This window comes from Lissotriton helveticus, chromosome 4_1 (assembly GCF_964261635.1).
Source record: "Lissotriton helveticus chromosome 4_1, aLisHel1.1, whole genome shotgun sequence".
Taxonomy (NCBI): domain Eukaryota; kingdom Metazoa; phylum Chordata; class Amphibia; order Caudata; family Salamandridae; genus Lissotriton; species Lissotriton helveticus.
The window spans coordinates 348,144,558-348,168,213 of NC_136063.1; the positions used below are offsets into that span (position 1 = coordinate 348,144,558).

The window sequence follows — 23,656 nt, forward strand, 5'->3', positions numbered from 1 at the left end:
CTTCCTCACGTTGTATTAAAGCCTTTGGGGAAAGGTCTACATTTTCTATTACCCACAACTTTCTTTTACTTAATTTTCTGGTCTAAAATATCTTCTGGGTACTTTTCGTATTTTGGCCACTCACAACCTAAAGCATTTATTTTAATTTAGCTGTTAAGAAATCATCAAAAACGGCAGCTTATCAAATGACAGACTGGTGACTTTATTGCTTTATCAACAACTGAACAATCATAATATGTGAATAATGAAAAAAAAATGTATAGTAGTGCTTCTTGACCAAGCAAACAAAAATGACACGACTAATGAATTACTTGTGCGTTCCCACCCCTTTAAATTAGAAAGACGTGTTTGGAAATGGGGCCTGTGCAGTGAGACATTAATTCAATTAGGGCCTGACAGATGAGTTATGGCACAGATCAGTACCCACAAGACATGTTGATGCAAATGTGGAAGAAAAACAATTTGTCTGGTAAGAATCTATAAGGAAACGGCACTCTGAAATACACAAGGAAGACATAGACATGTGACCAGAGAGGCCTGCATGAGACATCATTCGAGGCAGATATAGGAGGACACATTAGCTTGCATTCAGTGCCATGTCTGCTCAGGATAACACAGTATGTGAAAAGTAAATTATATTGAGGAGACGGTAGGAGGCAGATAGGGGCGCAGTTTGCACCATGAGTCAAAGCACTTATCAGGAGGTCGCTCAAACGCCAGTCAGAGAACCATAGGGGGAATCAGACAATGGTATTTAATGTAATGCGTAGAATAATGAAGTTCATTAAAGAAGCATTGGACATGCATGTGATCTGTATACAGGCCTTTGTAACAGTTTTATCCTTACTTCATGGCATGCAAATTACGCTTTTAGCAGTATAATTCATAGGAGCCTGCATTTGCAACATTGGAAACAGACTTTGGTTCTTTAGGGTGGGAAAAATAAAGATTCAATCCTCTCCCCTATAATAACAGTTATGTATAAAATATGTATTGCAGGAAATTGTACTGAACACAGTCAGGGTTAAACTGAAAATCTTTTTTTTTTTAAATAATTTTTTATTGACAAACTGATGAGGAAAAACTGATGAGCCAAAGTTTACAAAATGAATATAAATGGTACCCAAAGCATATGTCAAATTCCACTTAGTACGCATAAAGAAAGTATAGTTAAAGAGCTCAGTGGAAATAAAAAGAAAAACAAAAACCGTAATTCATATTATACATACAAGAAGCGGAGCGGCAGGAGTGCTACGGCCTACTAATGGTCCGCTACGGGAAGAAGACTTCCTGATAATGTTAAATTTCCGATTTGAATTTTTAAATAAAGTTACCCCAGATGTTTCCAAATTTTTTTAATGACCGAACCCCTCTAAGTTTTGCCAAGGCTAGCTCCATAGAGTGAATTTCATTTACTAATGAACACCAATCCGAAATGTTAGGGGGTTTAGGAGAAATCCAGGCTCTAGCTAATACTAAATTTGCACAAAAGAATTGTGACCAGTGCAGGCCGAGGCAGAGAAACAGGATGTATATCTAGTAAAACAGTTAAAGCCGTAAAAAAAGGTAGATGAATCTCCTTAATTTCCAAAATTGTATGTAATTCCGCCCAGAATTCCCTTAAGGCTGGGCAAGAAAACAGCATGTGTTTCAGATCTGCCACAACTGCTTGGCACTTAGGACATTTAGTACGATCACTAGAAGTATTATTAAGGGACCACTTAGAAATCCTTTCTGGTGTATAATACAGCATGCAGGTGGTTCTAAACTGTTGCAGCCTTAAACTTGATGATCGCACGGAATTATTAATGTTAGAGAAGGAGCTAGCTATCTGCTTCGATGTTATGTTTAAACCCGTTTTACTGCTCCATTTCTCTGCTAATTTTAAACAATCATCAGTTTTAAAAGCACTAAGACACTTATAAGCTTCACTTATAGTCGACTTGTTTTTGGATGCATATAGACAGTTCCAAATATCACAGTCTAAAATTTCATAGATTTTGTTTTTCCGTATCAAAAAATCATGTAGCTGTAAATATTTAAATCTCATTGTTTCCGGCAAGTCGTACAATATTTTGAGTGTATGAAAATCTAAGAATCCGAGTGCACCGTAAAAGTCCCCCAAGACATTGATACCCTGAGCAGACCATCTAGAGATTACCCCATAACTGTAGTTTAGGGTGATAAAAAGTAGTCCTACAGAATGTTAGTATATTGAACCAAATCCTAATTATATCTTGAATTTCACCCTCTTAAAGTAGTTGGGGTCATTAACTCGGAAGAGAAACATATTTGAATCAGATTTTAACATAAATAAATGAAAAAAAATGGGTCTTCGCTTTTGAGTAGAGACCGAAGACGCCTAACAAACGAGGCCCAGTAATATAGCTTAACGTCGGGCAAGTTAAGGCGACCCTTATCCAAACTATTTTTTAAAAGTGCCAGCGATCTTCGAGCTTTTTTGAATCCCCAGATAAAGCTTCTGAAGATTACATCTAATTGCTTAAAAAAAGAGTTATTCAGTGCTAATGGGATTGAACGAAAAAGATAAAGAAATTTAGGTAAAACCTTCATTTTAATTAAATTAATTCTGCCAATTAGGTTCAGGGGGAGTCTGTGCCATTTTTTTAGTAACAGAGTAGTAGATTTAATTAACTCATTATAATTAATATGATTGATTTCTCGTATTTTAGAAGTGATTTTAACGCCTAGATAAGTAGCGACTTTACAAATCTCTGAAACCACTGCCACTGGTACATAGTTAGCTATAATTTGTGTTTTGTTTATATTAAGCTTATAGCCGGAAACTTTTCCAAACTTACAGGCCTCTATAGTAATCCCTTGTAGTGCTTCTATAACATCGGGAGAATAGATAGCAATATCATCGGCATATGCCGTAATTTTCAGTGCCTGTAAGCCGGACCTAAAATGTGCAATTCGCGGTTGTGCCTGAAGAGCATGTAGAAATGGCTCCAGAGAAAAGGCAAATAATAGAGGTGGTAAGGAGAACCCTGGCGGGTGCCCCGTGAGATAGAAAAGTCTGAGGAGGTCAACCCTCCATAGCTAATACAAGCTGTGGGGTTATCATACAGCGCCCGTATCCCCTTTACAAATTGTCCCCTAAACCCCATCTTTGTCATAGCATACCAGAGATAATCCCACCCCACTCGGTCAAAAGCCTTCTCGGCATCCAGCAAGATCATACCGAGTGGGATGGATTCCGTCTCAGCCACATCAAGCGCCGTAATGGCCATATTAACATGAGTGGTGGTGTCCCTCCCGGTCACAGACCCGTATTGTTGCGGGTTGACCATTTTAGGCATAAGAGGAGACAACCTGGTCGCTAGAATTTTCGCAAATATTTTTGTGTCAGTATTAATAAGAGAGATGGGTCTATATGACCCCCGACCCTCCTTTGCTTTGCCCTTTTTAAGAAAAAAATTATTTTGGCCCTATTCCAAGAGTTGGGAGCTTTTCCCGTTACCCCAATGGATTGTATGACTTGTAACAGTAGAGGTAGCAATTCCTCTAAGCAAATTTTATAAATCTCCAAAGGAATGGTATCTTCCCCTGCGGCCTTCCCGGCAGGTAAAGAAGCACTAGCCTGTCTGAGCTCTAGCCCAGTATTATCTTCCAAGAGTTGATCCATTTCTGAAATATTGCAGATGTTTATTGCATTCTCATACAGATAGTCCTGTATTGAGACTACACATGGAGAGGACTCCGGGGTGTACAAAGAGCTATAAAAATCCACGAATTGTTCTAGTATGTAATTCGGCTGTTCATGTAGCATATTATCTGATCCTCGTATATTAGCAATCAGAGTGTTAGCTCTATCCTCCGCAGCCTTATAGGCCAAGATTTTGCCGATTTTATCCCCTCCCTCCTATTGCGTTATTCTAAATTTGTGTAAATTAGCACTGTTTTTTTGGAAAAGTTTAGCCTTAGTGTCTGCTTTTAATTGGCCTAATTTCAGACTTATTTCAGCTACGGCAGGTAGGTTTAGTCGTAGAGCTGTAGCGAGCAGTGTTTCTTGTGCAGCAATACTAGAAGTCAAAGATTCATTCCATTTACGGCACTCCGAGTTTTGTCTAAGCACATATCCCTGCATGAAGCCCCGAATACTAGCTTTACAGGCGGCCCAAACCATGGTACATGTAGTAGAATTCTGATTTAGCTCAATAAAATTAATAAGGTGAATTTTAAGCTGGGCTATGAAAACAGAATCTGATACTAAATATCTAGGGAAAGAGAATGATCTGGGGCTAAAGCGAGTATATGGAGTGGAAAATATCAGTATTATAGGATTATGATCCGAGAGACTCGGGGACACACCTCCATAGAGCTGGTATTCAATAGATTATCATTAACAAAAGCCATATCCAAACGTGAGCATAGTTTATGAGGCGCAGATTAATATGTGTACCCAGGAGTGTTTGGATGTATGTTGCGCCAAGCATCTTTAATGTTATGGATACGGCAAATATCCAGAATAGAAACCCTAGTTTTACGCATCCGCTGAGAACTCCCGGGCCTAGTGGTATCTTGTTGGTAATCCATAATGCAGTTGAAATCACCCAATATAATGAGATCTCCATCCCAATTCAGAAGTTCTACGTTCAAATAGTCAAACACCCTAGGTTCATCCCTATTTGAGCCATAAACCACACATAAAACATATTTGTGGTTTTCAATACTTAACTGCGCAATAGCCCATCTGCCATCCTTATCGTGAGCAGTTTTCAGAGTTTCTGCCCTAAGTTGTTTGTCCTTAGGGATGGCGACCCCTCTAATAGAAGCCCCAAGAGCAGAACTGATTATAGTATCATATCCAATTTCTCATAACAATCTTTTGTCCTTATGAGCAATATGTGTTTCAGATAAAAAAACTAAGTGTGGGTTGTGCAATCTCAACTCTTCCGACACTAAGCGTCTCTTGCTCTTGTTATTTAACCCCGCAACGTTCCAAGCTAAACATCTTAATTTATACATTCAGAGAAAAAAAAAAAGAAACATAATAGCCAAGTAGAATGCTTCTGTTCCTAAACAGCAACTGCATGTCATACTTTTAATCCCCTTTATCGCATGTCTCCCAATCAGATTGCAAATAAAAAAAAATATGTTTTCACCCCCCCAACCCCACCATCCTGCAGAGAACTGAGAACCCCCTCCCTCCACCCCCCAATCTTCCACCCGCCAAGGGGAGAGACCACCCTTCAGCATCAGCTGCCGTTGTAGAGGCAGCGCTTGCAGTGGTGCACCTGGTGCAGACCCTACCCCCCCCTCTGACGGAATATTCAGGACGCTACAAAAAACTAGATTTTTAGAGCTAGAGAGAAAAGAGAGATAGAAGAGAAGGCAACATTTAAAAAAAAAAAAAAAAGGATCCTGATCCCCCAGGAATTTAGGGTCAGATGTAGGTAATTCCCATTTACCGACTCTTAAATACACTGGGTCTATATGACCCCCGACCCTCCTTTGCTTTGCCCTTTTTAAGAAAAAAAATATTTTGGCCCTATTCCAAGAGTTGGGAGCTTTTCCAGTTACCCCAATGGATTGTATGACTTGTAACAGTAGAGGTAGCAATTCCTCTAAGCAAATTTTATAAATCTCCAAAGGAATGGTATCTTCCCCTGCGGCCTTCCCGGCAGGTAAAGAAGCAATAGCCTGTCTGAGCTCTAGCCCAGTATTATCTTCCAAGAGTTGATCCATTTCTCATACCGAATCGGTATTTAAGAGTCGGTAAATAGGAAGGAGGCAGATGTAGGTAAAAATTTACCGATTCTGTAAGAGTCGGTATTTACCGAATCTGTAAATACCGATTCGGTATTTCACATTGATTCCTATGGGCCTTGAAGCCCATAGGATTCAATGTGAAATACCGATTCGGTATTTACAGATTCGGTAAATACCGATACCTGCAAGGGTGCAGGGGGTGTCACTTTGACACCCTCTAGCACCCCAAATACAGGCATGTGTGCCATGTGGCACACAGACATGCCCTAAGGGCATGTCTGTGTTTCACATGGCACAGGTGTGCATGCACAGATGTGCATGCACACCTGAATTCGGTATTTTACCACCCAATGGGATTGGGTGGTAAAATACCGACTCTTAAGGGCCTGTGGCACTCTTAGGAGTGTCACCTACATATGGATTTACAGAATCGGTATATTTACCGATTCGGTAAAATACCGAAGTGGTAAAATTACCGAATCAGTAAATATACCGATTCTGTAAATTCAGACCCACCTACATCTCAAAAACCAAATACCCGTCGGTAACGGCCGAAATCGCCCGTTACCGACCGGTATTTGGCGACCTACATCTGGCCCTAAGTCTTAATCTCCCTTTCTGCTATGTCAGCCTCGTAGTTCTACCCCCTCAGTTGGTATTGCTGTAGCCAGACTCAAGCTAAGTTAGATAGCATCGCCTCAGCCTCCTTTATATCAGTAAAAAAATAGGTGTGACCACCTTTGATAACCTTAAGGCGGGCGGGTTCCTGAAGAGATACCTGCCCCCCAATAGATTTAAATGGGTCGATCAGTTGTCGCAGTTGCCACCGTCTATCCATGGTGGCTTTGCTAAGATCCGAACGAAAAAAAAGGGAGAGGTTCTCTATAGCTACAGGGGAATTAGGACGCGCTTTTTGCCAGACAGCCCGACTTAATAAAAAATTACCAAAACAGATAAGGAACGGACAAGGAAATTTGCTCTTTTTGTTTCTATGGACTAGGGGTAGGCGATGTGCCCGTTGAATTTGGGAATCCCAGTTCCAGTCTGCTAAATCTGGAAAGGCTTTTTGCAATAAACTAACAAGAAAGGCCCTTGGGTCAGACCCTACGGACCCCTCCGGTATTCCAAAAAGTCTCAGGTTTGATCTTCTCTGTCGTTTTTTCAAGTCCTCGACTTTTAGTTGCAGACCTGTCATCTGAGTGTCATATTGGCTCACTACGGTGTCGATGTGGGTTGCCACCTCCTCTACAGTCACAACCTGTTGTTGTAAGTCTTCAATATCCTGCAAGACCACTCCAAGTTTAGAAGACAATTTATGTAAGGAAGTCTGTAATTTATTATTATCTTCCCGGAGCAGGAGATAGTGTTCTTGTGCCTCTAGACGTTGGCTGGTTAAAGTTTGTAGTATGATATCCAGGGGAGAGATGTTCGTCTCCTGTTCATGTTCATGTTCGTGTTCATATTCCTGAGTCATACTTATTGTTTTAACAGAGGCCACAGAGGTCACAGACGTTGTTGGAGTTGGGGCGGTAGAAGCGTTTAGAGTAGAGGGCTCAAGCACAGACTCAACCTCTTGATCGGGTGGAACAATTGGTGTATCAGTATCAGCCTTGGAAATTTCGAAAGAGCTCATCGAGGAGGCAGGACAGCCTATAGTGGGATCAAAATCTGTGGGGCTAGTACCTGACAGCCTTAGAGTCATACTTTTCACAAGCCCCTTTGCCTCACTCCATTTCCTGAGGTGGCTCTTATCGATAAAGATTTTCCTGGAGGTCGAGGTGTTGTTTGTGATCAACCGGTTGGGAGCAATGCCTACTTTCCCCCCTTTTTTAACTTTAGGCTTGTTTTTAGCCTTGCGCCTTCTATCCACCAAATGTTTCGCTGTATTATCAGAGAGATCAACCGTCTCTTCCTCCACCTCTGCTTTGCAGTCTTCATAGGAGCATAGTTCAGTACTCTCCTCGTCACCCCCTACAATAATGTGGCATAAAGCAGACTCAGCACACTCCTCTAGGGTAGGTGGTCCAGTTTCATCTGCAGGAAGAACAGTGACCAGTCCCGAACCAGTGACCCGTTCCGAAGAGCCCAGGTCCAAATCACCCGGCCTCTCAGCATCAAATGCCGCATCACTTATAATTGTACTTGTGTTTTTGTTACCCTCCGTATCATTGCTGGCCATAACCAGAGCATCTGTAGATTCTGTAATGGACACACTCTTAGGGGACGTGTTTGACAGCAGCGTAATCGGACCTGAAACATTGTTGCTGCTTTGGGGTTTTTCTGTAGCTTCTATAGCTTCTGTGGTAACTGTTGCTATTATAGCCACAGATGATGTATCCAAAGCTGCCAACTCTAATGGAGTAGTTAAGCGGCCCGCTGCACCCCCTTTCACAGGTCCCTGAGCCCCCTGCTTAGCAACACTTTTGATAGCATTTCTCCCAGAGGAGCACCCTGTAGCTGTCAGCGTAGGTGGTTCAAGTAATGGCTTACCCGCTGGCACCCGATCAGGCCCCTTAGTTGCTGCAGCCACGGAGGTCTCTGCTGTCTCTGCTGCAAGTAGCTCACTCCTGTCTCCGCCCCCAAGGAAGCCACAGGAGGAGCCGCCGCGGTCTCCGAGGCCACAGCTGCTGCTGCCGGTACTACTGCGATTGTGGGGAGGGGAGCGGCGGCAACAACCCCAGAGGTATTCTTGTTGCTACGGGTGGATCTTGGAGGATTTCTCGGCGTCATTTTGCCGTCTCCCAAAATACGGGCCACCGGCTGCAGCCAAGACCAGCCAAACACCGAGCTGGCGAGCAATTCACGGATCGCACGCCAGAAGATCCGCGGATGACCCAGAAGCGACCAGAGCATCGGGTGTGAAAGAAAATCTGTCGCCACTCCCGGTAATCTCTGTTTTTTTTTCCAATTTCTCCAGTTATCTCGATACAGGCGCCTTTTTTCTGAAGTTTTCCCGCATGTAGGTATTCCGGGCTTTAAAGGGACATCAAAGAGTACTTAGGCGTCCGTAATTCGTTACGGTTTGTTAGCTTTCATCAGGGGGGTAGGGGAACATCCAGGTTAGCTACCACTCGGCGGCGTCCTCACTCCGCCATCTTGGGCCCGCCCTTAGCCTGGTTAAACTGAAAATCAAGCATAGTAAATCCCAATTGTCGCCAGGCCTCAGCATTCCACCCTCGCTATTTCGAGTTGGGGAGTGCACCCAGAGTTCTGCAGTACCTTTCAGGAGCTCTGTTTGCGTGTGGTCACTTATCATCAGCATTGAAGGACGAAAGTATGTCTATTGCCATTCACTAACTGCACTTCTAAAGTTACAACCGCCGTAAAGTTCCCAAAACTGTTCTAAATGGACTCTAGCGCAGCCTTGAAGTAGATTCAGCACCACAAATGGCCACTTACAGATTCTGCAAAGCGCTCCCCTAAAAAGTAATGGAGGCAGGGACTTAAAACAACCACCTCCTATGGAATTTTCTTAAATTGCAATTTGAATTGACACACACACATGTATATATAGTGTTAAAAGATTATATACATTCATTAAGTAATAATTATATAAAGAAAAGTATAGAGAGCGAGGTATTTTTGTATTTTAAATAAAGTCATTTATTTTATAAATTTCTTTAACATATAATTTGATGAGTTATTGTTCTGAAACATATTTTCTAGGGTAATAATGATTGCAAAATAATTTACATGAATATGATATTAATATTTTTTCACTATTAGCATTAATGATTGTTCCCATAATTTACCAAAGGGAGTTCTCCACCCCGGTGGCGGAGACCTCCTTCTACAACTGCAAAGTTACTAGTCATAACTTCACACTTGTAAATCCTGTTCTAGCAAGCTCCACTCCCAGTTTTGAGGTGGTGAAGAAATGAAAGTTTGCACCTAGTAGTAAATTTACACTCAGAAATGTTGAATGGCAAAGAGTGTAAACTTAGTACTCAGTGCAGTATTAACCATGCCCAAGAGTAAATCTACACATGTTCATTTACATTTGTGAATCGAACCGTGGTGTCCAGCACATGAACCCAGGTGTGCAGTCTGTACATTTTGCAAAACCTGCTGGTGCATGATTAGGGGCTCAACTCTGTAACAACAAACAGGTTTTTAAAATCCAGGGGACCCAATGATGTACGAGCAAAAAAATAATTTGCCTGGGACTAGGAAAATAACCATTCCTTTAGCATGAATGTGGTGATTGGTTATCAGTTAGCATGCCTGCCTTGAGAGTTGCATCTGCTGATGCTGATTCGACCTGCTGTTTTATGAGCTGGGATGCTCTTTGAAAGTTTGAAGCAGCATGAGCTCATGCTTAGTACCAGAACTAATTACAGCATATACCCATCATATCAGCTAAACAAACAAACCAAGATATGGCGTGTGAGAGTCTCATATGTAAACATGCTTGACCTGTGTATCCCCAGCAAAAAGAAAAATTATCAACATTTTTTATTTGCAGACTGGGACACGTATTACATATGTGGTGTACTCTATGGCAGTGTGGCTCAACTTTAACTGGGTTGCAAGTTACAGACTGGTGCACAACGTCCTACTACAGTGAGTGTGCTGTTCCGAGTGCAAGTGTGAACTGGCTCTTGCACTTGGATGCATGCATTATTGAACCACTGACCTCTGTTTAAAGTCACCAGTCCACCTTTCACTGGCCAGGCAGCAATCTGGCTGAGTTTTAAAGGGAGGCTGAGATCCCCCACCAGGCAGAAGCAGTGAGTGACTGTACTACCTGCAGGTGAATACCTGGTGGGCCCTGGGCACCCCTTTATTACTTTCAAGTGTCACCTCCTGACGGTCCCTTTGCATTTGTGCCTGCATCTGTAATACGGTGCGGGTGGAAAGACAATGGATCCCCTCATTCGTTTAGGGACGTCACGTGACCCCTTGCAAATGAGGCATCCTCTCTTGAGCTCAGACTGGCACACACTAGGCACTGGTTCGATGTCTATTGCAGAAGAAACATACAAGCGTCTTTGGGCCCATCTGAAATACCAAAGTGTCAGTGGGGCACATCTGTGATACCAAAGTGTCTATGGGGCACACAAAACAGTGCCTTTTCCTGCTGTGCCCCTAGGGCCTTTTCTATATCATGGCCCCAGGTTGTTCTGTGAAAATGTGCATGCCCTTCCCTTAGCAAGGACTTTAACGAGCAACATGGGCAAGGATGGCAACAATTATAGAGCCTAACAAAAGGTGTTACAGGCAATCTGTGTTCATTTGAATGCAACCTTAAGTGCCATTTTCGAGAGCATTTCCCTATATTTGAACATGGCTTCCATTGTTTCACTGATTGGAAAGCATAGCAGTGTCTCAAAGCACACACACAATGTCTCATAACCTCACTGCAATATAAGAAATCCATTGTTTTACTGATTGGAAAGCATAGCATTGTCTGAAAGCACACACACAATCTCTCATAACCTCACTGCAATATAAGAAATCCATTGTTTCACTGATTGGAAAGCATAGCATTGTCTGAAAGCACACACACAATCTCTCATAGCCTCACTGCAATATCAGAAATCCTATGCAAAAAAGCGAACAACCCTAATTCTCTTCTGCACATATCTTATAAAGCACATTAAGTATGCAAGTCCAAAGCAATCATTTGCAGCAGAATTACGTGAGACATCTTTACCTTGCAATTGCACAAGGGAAGCAAAGCATATGGTTTAGGAAATAATGGTCTGGAAGCTCCTGCTTCCATTACAAATTGGCCCATTGTTCAAAATTTTTACATTATCCTCTGCTCCTGTGTGCTTCATATACAGATGTTGCGATGGTTCACAATCATCACCCAAAACAATCCTTCCCAATGATGTAAGTCTCTCTCTCTTTTAACCCGAGGTCAATCTCATTTGGAAAACAAATAGCTAACATCTAGCCCGAGACATCCCTGGCATGCCGGAGATTCTCTGATTAAATCGGAGCCTTTCCCATAATCACCCGGGGTGTAAAATGCATTTTCAAATGATAGGAAAAAAACCACACGTGTGGAGCCGCTTTGAAAAAGAAGGACTCATTGTTTCAGAAATGAGCACATTTCCATTCCAGGACATGTATCAATTAAGGCCTATCTGTTAGATTCTGAGTTCAGCTCAGGGAAATGGAGGCTGTGGTGCAGGCGAGGATTAAACTCCCTTTGGAATCGGAGGCCAGCCCGTGCAATTCTAGTAAAACAAAAAGTCATTACAAAGTGACTTCCCCGTTTATTAATTCGCCAAATGATATCAGAAGATTACACAATCCCTCTGTCGAAGGGTTGAAAAGCCTGCAGACTGTGATAGGATCTCTGCTAAATGTTATTAGCATTAATAGGATTTGAAACGTTTTGACCTTTACCTTTTGCGAATTTTATATCTGAAATAATACTGAATAAGCCAAGGAAATGCATCTTACGTCTATCATTTCAGTCAGATTTATAGTTTACATATCCAGCAAATTATTGATATAGATGAAGCTTTCCCGCAAGCATTCAGTCAGAGGAGAAAAAGAATAATGCATTCAATTCGTACGTGTGTGTCTGCCACGGTGATATGCAGATAGTAAGGGGCAGATCTACAAGAAAGTGCTGCAGCGCGGCACCGCATTCCCTTTGGCTGCGCCACGCTGCGGCACTTCCAAAGCACAGAGATGCGACATAGTTACAAGAATATATCGCATCTCTGTGCTTCTCCCTGCGCTGGCGCATAAACTGCAGCCATGTGCTGGCGCAGGCACTCTTGCACCATGGTGCAAGGATGCCTGCATCGTGGGGAGATTGTTTTTGTGATGGAAGAGGCACCTTTCTGCACAAAAACAATCACTGCAGGCATTTTCCTCTTTCAATGTGTGCTGTAGAATGCAGCACGCTTTGAAAGTGGAAAACACGAGGAGAAATGAAAAAAATACTCCTTGTTGCGCCTCCCTACGCCACCTCTAGGTTGGCGTACCATTCACACACATCTCCAGATTTATGATTTTTCATAAATCTGGGGATGTGCTTGTTCCATGGGTGTTGTGTGGGAACACCCACAGCAACACCCATGGAACGCCCCTTACACGCACAGTGCTGCGTGTGAAGGGGCCATATTTACAAGGAGAGGAAAAGTCACACAGGGTGGCTTTTCCTCTCCTTGTAAATATGGAGGAGCCCCCTGCGTCACGAAACGTACTGGTGGCGCAGGGGGCTTGTAGATCTGCCCCTAAGTTTGTAGGTCTAGTTGATTTGTAATTGTGATAGGAGTTACATTCTGTGAATCGTTAGGGAACTTTTGATGAATTTGCACAGGGTACCCAAAAACATGTATGCATATAGAAATGCTTGTCACAGTTTTGTGCATCTTGACTTAGGAAGGTTTACAGAGAGGTTTAAAAGAGCATTTTCCATCAGATTCCCACGGGGTATTTTCTCTTCATTGCAGCAAAACAATGGAGAGATTTATGTAACACCTGGACCATAAATGAGACTTTTGTAAAACTTTGACACTTTGCTTGGACTGATGCAAGTTCTCTCAGTGATTTATGAGAAAATGAAAACAGAAAGTGTCTAATTAGACCATGGTGTGGACTGTGGACATTGTGCAACGTAGTGCATGGTCCAAAGTGGCCCTTGCTGGCATTTACCATGAACAGTACATACTGGGATGAAGTGTTTAAGTCTAGTCTTTGAAGAGGGAGAAGCTTCTGAATTTCCCCCTACAGAAGTGCCCAGAATGTCCAACTTCCTTGCTCTGGTCGCAGTCTGTCTGGGTGCACAAGAGTCTAATGTGATATCCTTTGTGTGTGTGTGCTAGGAGAGTGCCTTTGAAGGGCAAGTGTGGTAGATGACAGCTCTGCCCCCCCCCCAATTATGTCGGGATAACCTACCCTGCCAACACCAAGACACTAGTGTCATACTGTCTCGGAGCAATACACAAAGGTCAACTTCGTCCCACGAACAGGCTGCTGGCACCAAATGGTTAGGACAAGAAAGTTCCAGTTTCTTAATGTGGACATTTCAGAATTGTTTAACATTTTGGAAGCTTTTAAATAACAATTCCCAAGACACCAAACATGATATTCCCACCTGCTGCCAAACAAAAGTTATCACTTATTAAATATGTTAAGGTAACTCAATGTTATCCTGTGGGAAAGGTAGACTTTGCAATTGTGAAAAAAAAGAATTTGAGAGGTTTTAACAACAAAGACATGTAAAACTTAAAAGTGTCTATTTTGTTTAACTACAATGCATCCTATCCTATGGACTGCTTAGGGCCTACCCTAGGGGTGAATTGTATGTCTTGAACAGCAAAGTTTAGGTCTGGCAAAAGGTTTATTGTGCCAGGCCAAAATGTGAGTTTAAAACTGCACACAAAGGTTGCAATAGGAGACTTGAGCAATGTTTAAAAATGCTACTTAAGTGGGTGGCACAATAGATACTGCAGGACGACTAGTAACATCTACTGTACAGGCCATATGTTTAAGTACTACCATTTGTAAATTAAATATGCCAGTAGAGTCTAAGGACATTTTAACATTTTGAAAGAAGAGAGCATCAGGACTTTAGCACTGGTTAAAAGTGTTAAAGTTCTACATACCAACACAACAGGTTCTAAAGCCAGGAGTGATAAGGCAAAAGGTTTGGGCATGACCCTGCAGAGATGGCCAGGAAGGGTCAGGCCTGGCAAAAGATTTATGAGACATATTGTAAAAGGCTACTTCAGTGGGTTTCACAAGGAGTTTTGCTGCTGATTATTACCATTAAAATTACAGGCCCTGGGTATATTTAGTACCGTTTACTAGGGACGTTCAAGTAAATTTAATGTACCAATCTGGTCCTGGACAGGGAGAGTGCACAAGCACTCACTGGTTAGCAGGAAGAAGTGCACAGAGTCCTAATGCCCACAAAAAAGGGTGCAGCAAAAAAAGGCAAATACTTGGGGTTGATTCTGTAAAAAGGGCTAGGTCTAACAGTGTAACTTTGTTGGTTTCTGGTGTCACTAGTGAATTGGTAAGGTGTGCCCCCATCATGTTGCACCTGACATATAGGAGTGCCAATATCTGATGGTGATATGAAAATTGAGTGATATATTGGAGCGTTGTTGCCTATATATCTTGTAAGCTGAGTTTAATGGTCCATATGTTAAGGAAAGTCTTTAAGGTTGGTGGATTACTTGATGGTGGGCAAGAACAGTTGGCAGAACAGATGGTTTTTAATCAGCCTTATTGTGTAACTAAAATAATTATTGAAAAAACTTTCATGATGTACACCATGATATATGTACGAATAAATACTATCTCACATCTACGTTGTTGAATTCACCCAATGTGCCCTTCTCCTCAATCCAGAGTCAGAAATGCGTGGTTAGGCGACCTAGGACTGAAGCAACTGATTCACAAATCAGAGATGGAGGAGACATTAACCCTAGACAGAGTGCACCAGGAGCAAAAGCCAGATTGATCTCACAGATAGGCAGTGACACTACAATGGTGTCAGGAGATTGGCCCCAATAAAATACAGTTGCCAGAGGGGCACACGTTTTCAAAAACAACAAAAAGTTAGATGCCACACTAAGTTAGGAGCACATAGCCAATTAGAACACAGCATGCACTCTACACTACAGGCAGTGATTACATGCTGCTGATGCCGGAAATCTGGACATGTACCACTGGCCCGGCATTATGTTTACACAAACACAAGGCCACTTGTGCTCCTTATCAACCCTCTGATTTATGGGCCAGTGACTAGGCCAAAGACTCTGTCGCCATAGGACTGCCTAAATTAGTTTATGATGCTTCATGTAAAGTATAAATAACCACCGAAACCAATGTACGTTTTTTTCATAGGGATAAGTTTCAAAAGCCATGGGTGACTGCAGAGAAACACCCTTGTACCACCCATGGGACGCACTCCTCAGGCAATTTAGCCCAAAACAGTGGTAGTACTACTTTGTATTGCTTTAGGGACACTGATAGTAAATTACAATTCAATAATTTTTGCTGGTTTTTATCACTTTTAGGGACACTTTGCCAGCTCAAACCCACTACAAAACTGACCTGAAATTGCATCTTTTCAACTTTATCCATGTTAAAATGCGCAATAATATGTTCACAACTGTGACAGATGAAACCACAAGATCAGTTGTGTATTAAGATCCTAACAATTATTCTCATAAAACTGTGGATTGTTTTGCACAATATTGAGGTAAACATATATTTTCAGAATGCAATAAAAATAGGTTTCATAACCTGCAATTTGAAAACATTTTTTTAAATTGCCTGCCAACAAGTCAGCCATTTGTAAGAAGTGCTAGCAGTATCACTTCGCATTGCTGGTAAGATATGGCACGCTGATGTTACCTCTTGATTATATCTTTGCAGCTGGCCACTGTGGAACACCAGAACCCATTGTTAATGGTCAAGTCATTGGCGACAATTATGGCTACAGAGACACAGTTGTGTATCAGTGCATCCCTGGCTTCCGCCTAATCGGTTCTTCGGTCCGAATTTGCCAACAAGATCACCACTGGTCGGGTCAGCTTCCATCATGCGTGCGTAAGTATACAGTCCAGAAATACAATATTGCATCCTTCAATTAATACTAAAAATTACTGCTGGCTGTTAAGAGCTTGGAAATCGCTGAATATAGTATTATGCATAAAGGAGTAATTGGTAAGACTTATGAAGGAGAATAATATTGGCTTCTGTTTGTCATATCTAAATATAGGCAGTGACTTATCAGAAAGAAAATTATAAATACCAGGTTTGTACTCCACAAGTAGACAGATTGTGGAATTGTAGAGGCAGGCCTAGCTATGAACAGAAGTAGCAGCTGAAGAGAAAATGATGAAATCTAGAAATCTTCTTTCTAACGAGATCTTACGGGCTACCAAAGAGGATAAATGAAACAACGAATAACATATATAATGTAAAGAACGAAGAGACAATTAAAGAGTGGAAAAACAATATGTGGCTGTAGCAAAGTCAAATCAGACTTTGTACGAGCTATTTTTTAGTTGAAGAGCTCCTGAGCCAGCCACACTGGCTAGAGGTGGTTGGACATTAGGCAATCTTTTAGAATGGAGATAAGCACTCCCTTAGTTTAGAGGCAACAGAAGAATACGTAAGCTAAGAGGCACTTGCTTTTAATATAATAACATGCGATTAATCAAAACTAAATGTTTATCACAGCATTAGGAAGACACAAGTTTGGGAAGTGTTGTTCTAATATTTATCGTTTCATTGGCAGGCCTGTTTTTCCCCCTAAGAGCAAGTTTGCAGAGATTGATCATACTTCATTGTGAAACTAGTCGTGTGATCTTATATGAAATAGGCTTTGCAGGCACCAGCTGATTTTACCATAACATCAGGGGTCATAGGAAACTCACCAATGTACGATGGCATTGGGATGGGGGCGGTAGCGGTCGGTGGTGGAAGTAGCTGCCAGGCGGTGATGTGGGGAGGGGTAGGGGCAGAGTGGGGGGTTGTAATCTATGAATTATGGAGGATTAAATATATAAGTAAAGAAAACGAATTTCATTGCGTGCACTGCATCCCCAAATGCGATGCAGTGCACGCAACGAAATTCGTTTTATTTATTTAAATGTTTACTTACCTGTACTCCTCCGTAAAACATAGATTACTAGCCACCCCCGCCCCTCCCCACATCACTGCCCGGCAGCTGCTCCCACCACCGACCGCTACTGGATGGGGGCAAGAAATGATAAGAGAATGGCAGATTATCAGCTTGACATGATAGAAAGTACAGAAAAAGAGTGTAACAGGTCACAGGAGATATTTTAGTGTTGTTTATTTTGTGTCTTATCCTTCACTGGTTGCAGTATTAGCAAGTACACAACCAAAGGGAGTAAGGAGGAGTATTTTATAGTTGCTTGCATCAGTCCTCTTAATACACATATAACCAAAAATAAATATCACCATGGACAGCAAAATCATATATATATATATGAAGCAACAAACCGAGGCCCAATACTGGAGAAATTGCGTTTATTTCTGGCACAGCAAAGCACAAAGGCTTCCTTTTCCTTACGCGTTTCGGCGAACCACTGCCGCCTTGGTCACAGGTGAAAGCAATGTACAAGCAAAGTGCATACGTGCCTGCTTTAAAAGTCTTTGAGTCACATGACCAGTTAGTTCGAAATACATTTCCCATAATGCAGGTTAAAGTCAGTTTTGAATACAAGCTGGAAAATCCATTTTACGTTTTACCTGCATGATGTAAGTATAGAAATAAAAATGCAACTGGTTTTGTGTGTCCATAGTTCTTGCAGAGTGCTCAATTATTTACAAGTGCCATGTAAAGCGCCCATCTCCAGCACGATCTGAAAGGATGTCCTCCTTCCAGAATCCCTTCCATGCATTCTCAGAGTTCGCTTCATTAGCATTTCCTTGGTTAGGTCGTGAGAGGGCAAGTGGGTCATGCTCCCAGTTTAAACATCACCAAAAATCCTCCTAATACAGGAGCCCCCAACCCTTCAGGGCGGCCTCTTAAACAGTGGGTACGGAGCAACCCACCAATTTCCTCGACATGAAGCAACAAACCGAGGCCCAATACTGGAGAAATTGCGTTTATTTCTGGCACAGCAAAGCACAAAGGCTTCCTTTTCCTTACGCGTTTCGGCGAACCACTGCCGCCTTGGTCAGAAGGGGACTGGTTTGGAAGTCAAGCCACCATTGTCAACTCATGAATCAGCCTGACCACGATGGTGTGACTTCACCCTGCAGCAGGCCGCTATAGTTGAATTGAACACCATATCTGAGGAACCCGCGGACTCTTGGGCTGAGAGAAAAGCTTCAAGAAACCAACTGAGTCCAAAGGTAAACATTTGACTGAGACATAGTCCTCAGCCTATCTAGTCTGCACTTCATCGTGGTTGACCTAAAACTTTGAAGTTATCCCTGTCCAGTGCTACTATTTAGCCGTGAGTGGAGCTTTAAGATTTTTTGTGCTAGAACACACAATTTTTTTTTTAATCTTTGGTTCCCTACAATGGCTTTTTGTTGTTTTTGTGTTGTTTGAAGATAGGAATATTCACTATTTTCATAAACTTGTGTTGGATTTCTATTGCATTGTGTCTTTAACTTATTTATGGGTTTGGTTGCACTAAAGTTAAGCCTGACTGCTCATTTGCAAAGATACCAAGAGTTGAAGAATACATTTCCTGAGACTTGACTGGACCTATTAGTGATTGTGGTATCATTACTAGCTTAGGGTGAATAATACCACCAGCTAATAGCTCACTTTCCTACACAACCCCAATGCAAAATCTTTGCCAATCTGTGCATAAATACATTTAATATCCAGATCCACAAAATGAAGAAGTTAAAACCTGTTAGTGAAGGATGACAAGAAAACCAGAGACAGTCAGAGCAGACTTGATTCCGGTCCATCAGACCCACCTATCATGTCAAGAATGCATTCATTTCGGGGGATATCACCCCCCCCCCACCTAGAACCTTCACCTCAGTGTGATTTTGATGATGCACACTTGTAAGCACTGGATTTATTAGGTGCTTGCTAGCCCTTCTTTACTAGGAAACCTAAAGTAAAACAGAGTAATAATTGTTTTTATGTTTGGCTACAAACTATTGGACATATTTAAAAGTCTGAGAATGTTGTCTTACTATGGGGAATATATATATCATATAAGTTGGCCCTTTATATGCATGGGTGATGATGTGGCAAGTAATAATAAGCTCATCTTGTAAGGTGCTAAGAAGGTTTTGTGTGGAGGGACATATAATGACTACAATGCACAAACATAATCCCAAGCATTCATTACTAATTCTGCCATGATGCACTAGTTCTATCTCTCCTTTACTGATCTGGAGATGGATTTGTCAAAGGTTTCCCTGTTGTGGCACTGCCATTAGGAATTGTGTTCATAAATACACCAGTAGCCATTCATGCAGACACTAAAGGGCTTAAAGAGACCATTCAGCAGCCATAATGGTATAGAATAAATTGGTACAAAGACTCCACACAGGCATTACATTGATGTGTGTATGTCTGTGTGAGCAGTGTGTTACCTATGTGGTTAGTGTGCATGTGGGTCAATTGATGTGCGTGCATAAGTTCCCTCTGTGCAAACACACCTGCCATACACTTCTGGAAAGTCAGATGTGTTGGCTTTGCCAGTGCTTGTTTTCTCTGTCTTGGCTCCGAGGTAAATGTCAGAGTCCTCGGGTTGAAGGTCAGAATGCTTACTATGAAAGTGAAAGCTTTCAACAACAGGCTTCTCTTTCTCCTAATAGCATTGATAGGTGGATATGGATTACCTCCATGCATTTCCTTTTGCACAGAAAAACAGAATTCGAAGTATTAATGGTCTGTTTATCCAGTTTTAAACACAACAACCCCCAAGGCCTGCCCCCAGGAAATGACTAATTCAGTTCAGAAAAGCAAAGCAATATTTTGAGCAACAAAGTAATTTCATATAGTATTGATTGTATCAATTAGTTTTAGTTTGGATATATATGGCTCTCACAATTTCTAGTCTGACAGTGAGTGGACAAATTAGCTTTAGTATAAGCAGTGAGGATGGAATAAACTCATCACAAATCTCATAACCACATCAAGGATCTATTACATTTCCCAAAATCTGCTTTGCAATGTATATGCTAACACAAATGCATGTGTGTTTCTTCGGTAAGCAGGCAATAGAGGGAATAGTATGTGTGTTTGCCTTGAATAGTCTATCAGAGGTGAAACAGTAGAAAACGATCCCTGAGGGCTAGCCAATGCCATTAGAAAATAGAGGCAACCACCTACAAAAGTAACCAGAATCAACGTAGCAAGCAGCAGACTGTAATTATGAGTGGAAAAGATGTCACTTTCTTAAAATCACAGTCTAAGCGAAATAATAAAAACATGGTAAAAAAATCTAAAAACTCTAGTAGAGAAACAGCAAGTGGAAATGAACTAGCTAATCCAAGACTCGAATAATCAATCTTTCTTTTTTCAAATAAAGTATTAATTTATTCGCTATACTATGTCATTACACCCTAGAGCTGTATGTGGCAAAAGTAATCAAGTGGTGAAATTGATTGAGAGACAAAATAAATAATACAAATAAAAAGGTGAAGGTATAGTGGAGTAATGACTGAAAATGAAAGAGGACATAATCGAGAAGCGGGATACCAGATCAGCAGTATATGAGAGAAAGGGCATAAGTGTTCGGGTCTAGCTTGGAGATGGATGAGAAAAGAAAAATGGTGGAAAGCTTGGCAATGAGTGCATTTAAAGATCAACAAGATAATTCAAAAACAAAGTTGTGAAAGAATGGTTAAGAAAGCCAGTACAGGGTAATGAGATAGAGTGTGTGGCGTGAAGAGGAATATTCTCACTGAATTAGAATGGCAGAATTAACAAAAGATATCAGATAAGCTAGGGAATAGAAGGGAAGAGAAGTTAATTAATGGGATCTGTCACTTCACTTCTGAAGAAACACTTTATTTGGCATGATGTATTCATAAACTACCTTAATTTTCTTGTTGACTTTAAGGGTCGCATCCTGCCAGAAAAGGATGGTGTAAAGAGTGCCATCTTGAGTTTACATAATAATTATTAATGTACCAATGAATGGCTAATTCACTGAGTGTGGTCCTCCAAAAGGATATCTTTATGGGTAAAATGAGCATTGGAGCGTTGCTTTTGTGCACCATTTCAACTAGTACATTTTGTGCCATCTTATATGGGTGAATTTCAAGTCTACTTGTTGAGATCTGTGACTTTCCTAAATCTGTAGTGTAAACCCATGACTGTGACATATTCATTCTTAGTGTGCACCATTAGATCTACTCTAAATCCAAGTAAATATTTAGGTGGGAGTATTTTGTGTAATGCAAACCTAGCTGTAAAATAAGGCAGTGTTAAACAATGGACAAGCCGTAGGGAATGATTCAAGAAGGTTAAAGATAGTCAGGTAACAGATGTGCTCCTAATGTATTGTGGAAATAGTGTTGTTGGAAGACGTTTCTGTAGGTAGGATCTTTTTACATGGTGAGGTAGCTAGCCCAGAAACGTCAAGCAAAAGGGCAAAAGACTTCCAGGGTTGGGGTAGAGAGGAATCTCCTCCACGGAGAACTATGGCGCAGTGTAGTGAAAGTTATAGACCCCTGGAAGCCACATAACCGATCCACCTGTTTTCGGCCAAGACCATCCCCATTGGGACATGAAACATGAGAACCATGTACGAGATAGGCAAGACAGCCCAAGTGGCAGCCAAGATGAGAAAATACAAACTTGCCCTGCTTGGCATCAGTGAGACCAGTTGGACACAGTCCGAACAGAAAAGACTGGCTTCAGGAGAAATGCTGCTGTATATGAAGAATAGAATGCCCCACATACTCAAGGAGCAGCACTGATGCTAATGCCAGCAGCCAACAGAGCTCTGATTGGATGGGAAGTCCACAGTCCCAGAATTATCACAGCTACCTTCCTCACAAAGGAATGAGGATCAATATGAATGTTATCAAGTGCTATGCACCTACAAATGACAAATAAGAAGAGGAAAAAGAACAGTTTTACACAACAAACTCAAGTCCATTCTGGGGAAAGGCTTTGAGAGAGGCACAACCATATTGATGGGAGACTTGAATGCCAAGATTGGAGGCAACAACGCTGGTTAGGAAGAAGTCATGGGCAGCCACGGCCTTGGAGACAAGGACAAGAATGGTGAAAGACTCATAGATCTCTATGCCCTGAACAGTCTAGTGATAGGCGCGGTAGTGTATTTCACCACAACTGAATGCACAAGGTAATGTGGGTGTCACCAGGCCATTCAACAAAGTATCAAATGAACCATGTCTGCATTGCCAAGAAGTTCTAGAGGTCCCTGCAGTATGTAAGAGTGATGAGAGGAGCGGACTTGGCATCAGACTATCACCTTGTCAGGGCCAAGCTAAAGGTAAAGCTGAAGAAAGCATGGACAGAACTGACAAACCAACAACAGCAATATAACACCACCCTACTTAAAAGATGCACAGAAACAGAGTGAATGCTCAGAAAAAGATGTAATGCAAGGAACGCCGCTGTGAGGCTCAGTCGGCCTCAGTACCAAGTTTCAAGTACTGCAAGAACTAAAGGACTACAGACACCCAGTAGAAAGCCAGTGAGAGAAGATCAAAAAAAGTAACCTCAACCTGCCAGGGAGTACTGGGTCCATGAAACACCGGACTAAAGAATGGATTTCCACCAAGACTTTCTGCAAAATCCATGTGAGAAAGGCATAGAAAGCTGCTGTCAACACCATCCAAAAAAAGAGCAAAAAAAAACAAACGCCCAAGTTGAATACACCAAAACCAACAAGGAAGGAAAGAGAATCTTAAGAGCAGACAAGCGAAGATTGATTGATGGTCTTGCCACAAAAGCCCAGGAAGCAGCATGTCAAGAAAACTTGGAAGAACTCTACGACACAACAAGGAAACTCATTCGCAGATACAGCAAGCCAAAAAGACTTGTTAAAGACAAAGCTGGGAAGGCAATTAAGGATAACAACGCCAACAAGGATGATGGGTAGAGCACTCTGAAGAACTGATGAACCAGCCCATGCCACAGTCTCCACCAGACATACAACCTGCTGGCAATTACTTGTCAACTGACTGCAGCAAACCAACCAAGGAAGAAATATGGCAAGTCATCAAATATTTGAGAAATGTGAAGGAAACAGGACCTGACGACATTCCTGCAGAGGTACTAAAGGCAGACATTGAAACATCGATAAACATGCTCTCACTTCTGTTCGGAAGGATCTGGTAAGACGAAAATGTGCCATCAGACTAGAAGGAGGGATAGCTGATAAAAATCCCCAAGAAAGGTGACCTGAGTAGCTCTGCAAACTACAGAGGGATAAGTATTCTATCAACCCCAGGCAAATTGTCGACAGAGTCAGCCTGAACAGAATGAAGGAACACGTTAACA

The 23,656-nt window shown here is 41.8% G+C and overlaps 1 protein-coding gene across 1 annotated transcript in view; it reads left to right on the forward strand.

Moving 5' to 3' along the window:
- Positions 1-23,656, forward strand: part of CSMD3 (CUB and Sushi multiple domains 3) — a 3,006,114-nt gene that overhangs the window by 2,708,016 nt on the left and 274,442 nt on the right. Inside the window, exon 54 of the mRNA XM_078686868.1 lies at positions 16,096-16,269. Within this exon, the coding sequence (XP_078542994.1) occupies positions 16,096-16,269 (174 nt within the window). The remainder of the gene's footprint in view (positions 1-16,095; positions 16,270-23,656) is intronic.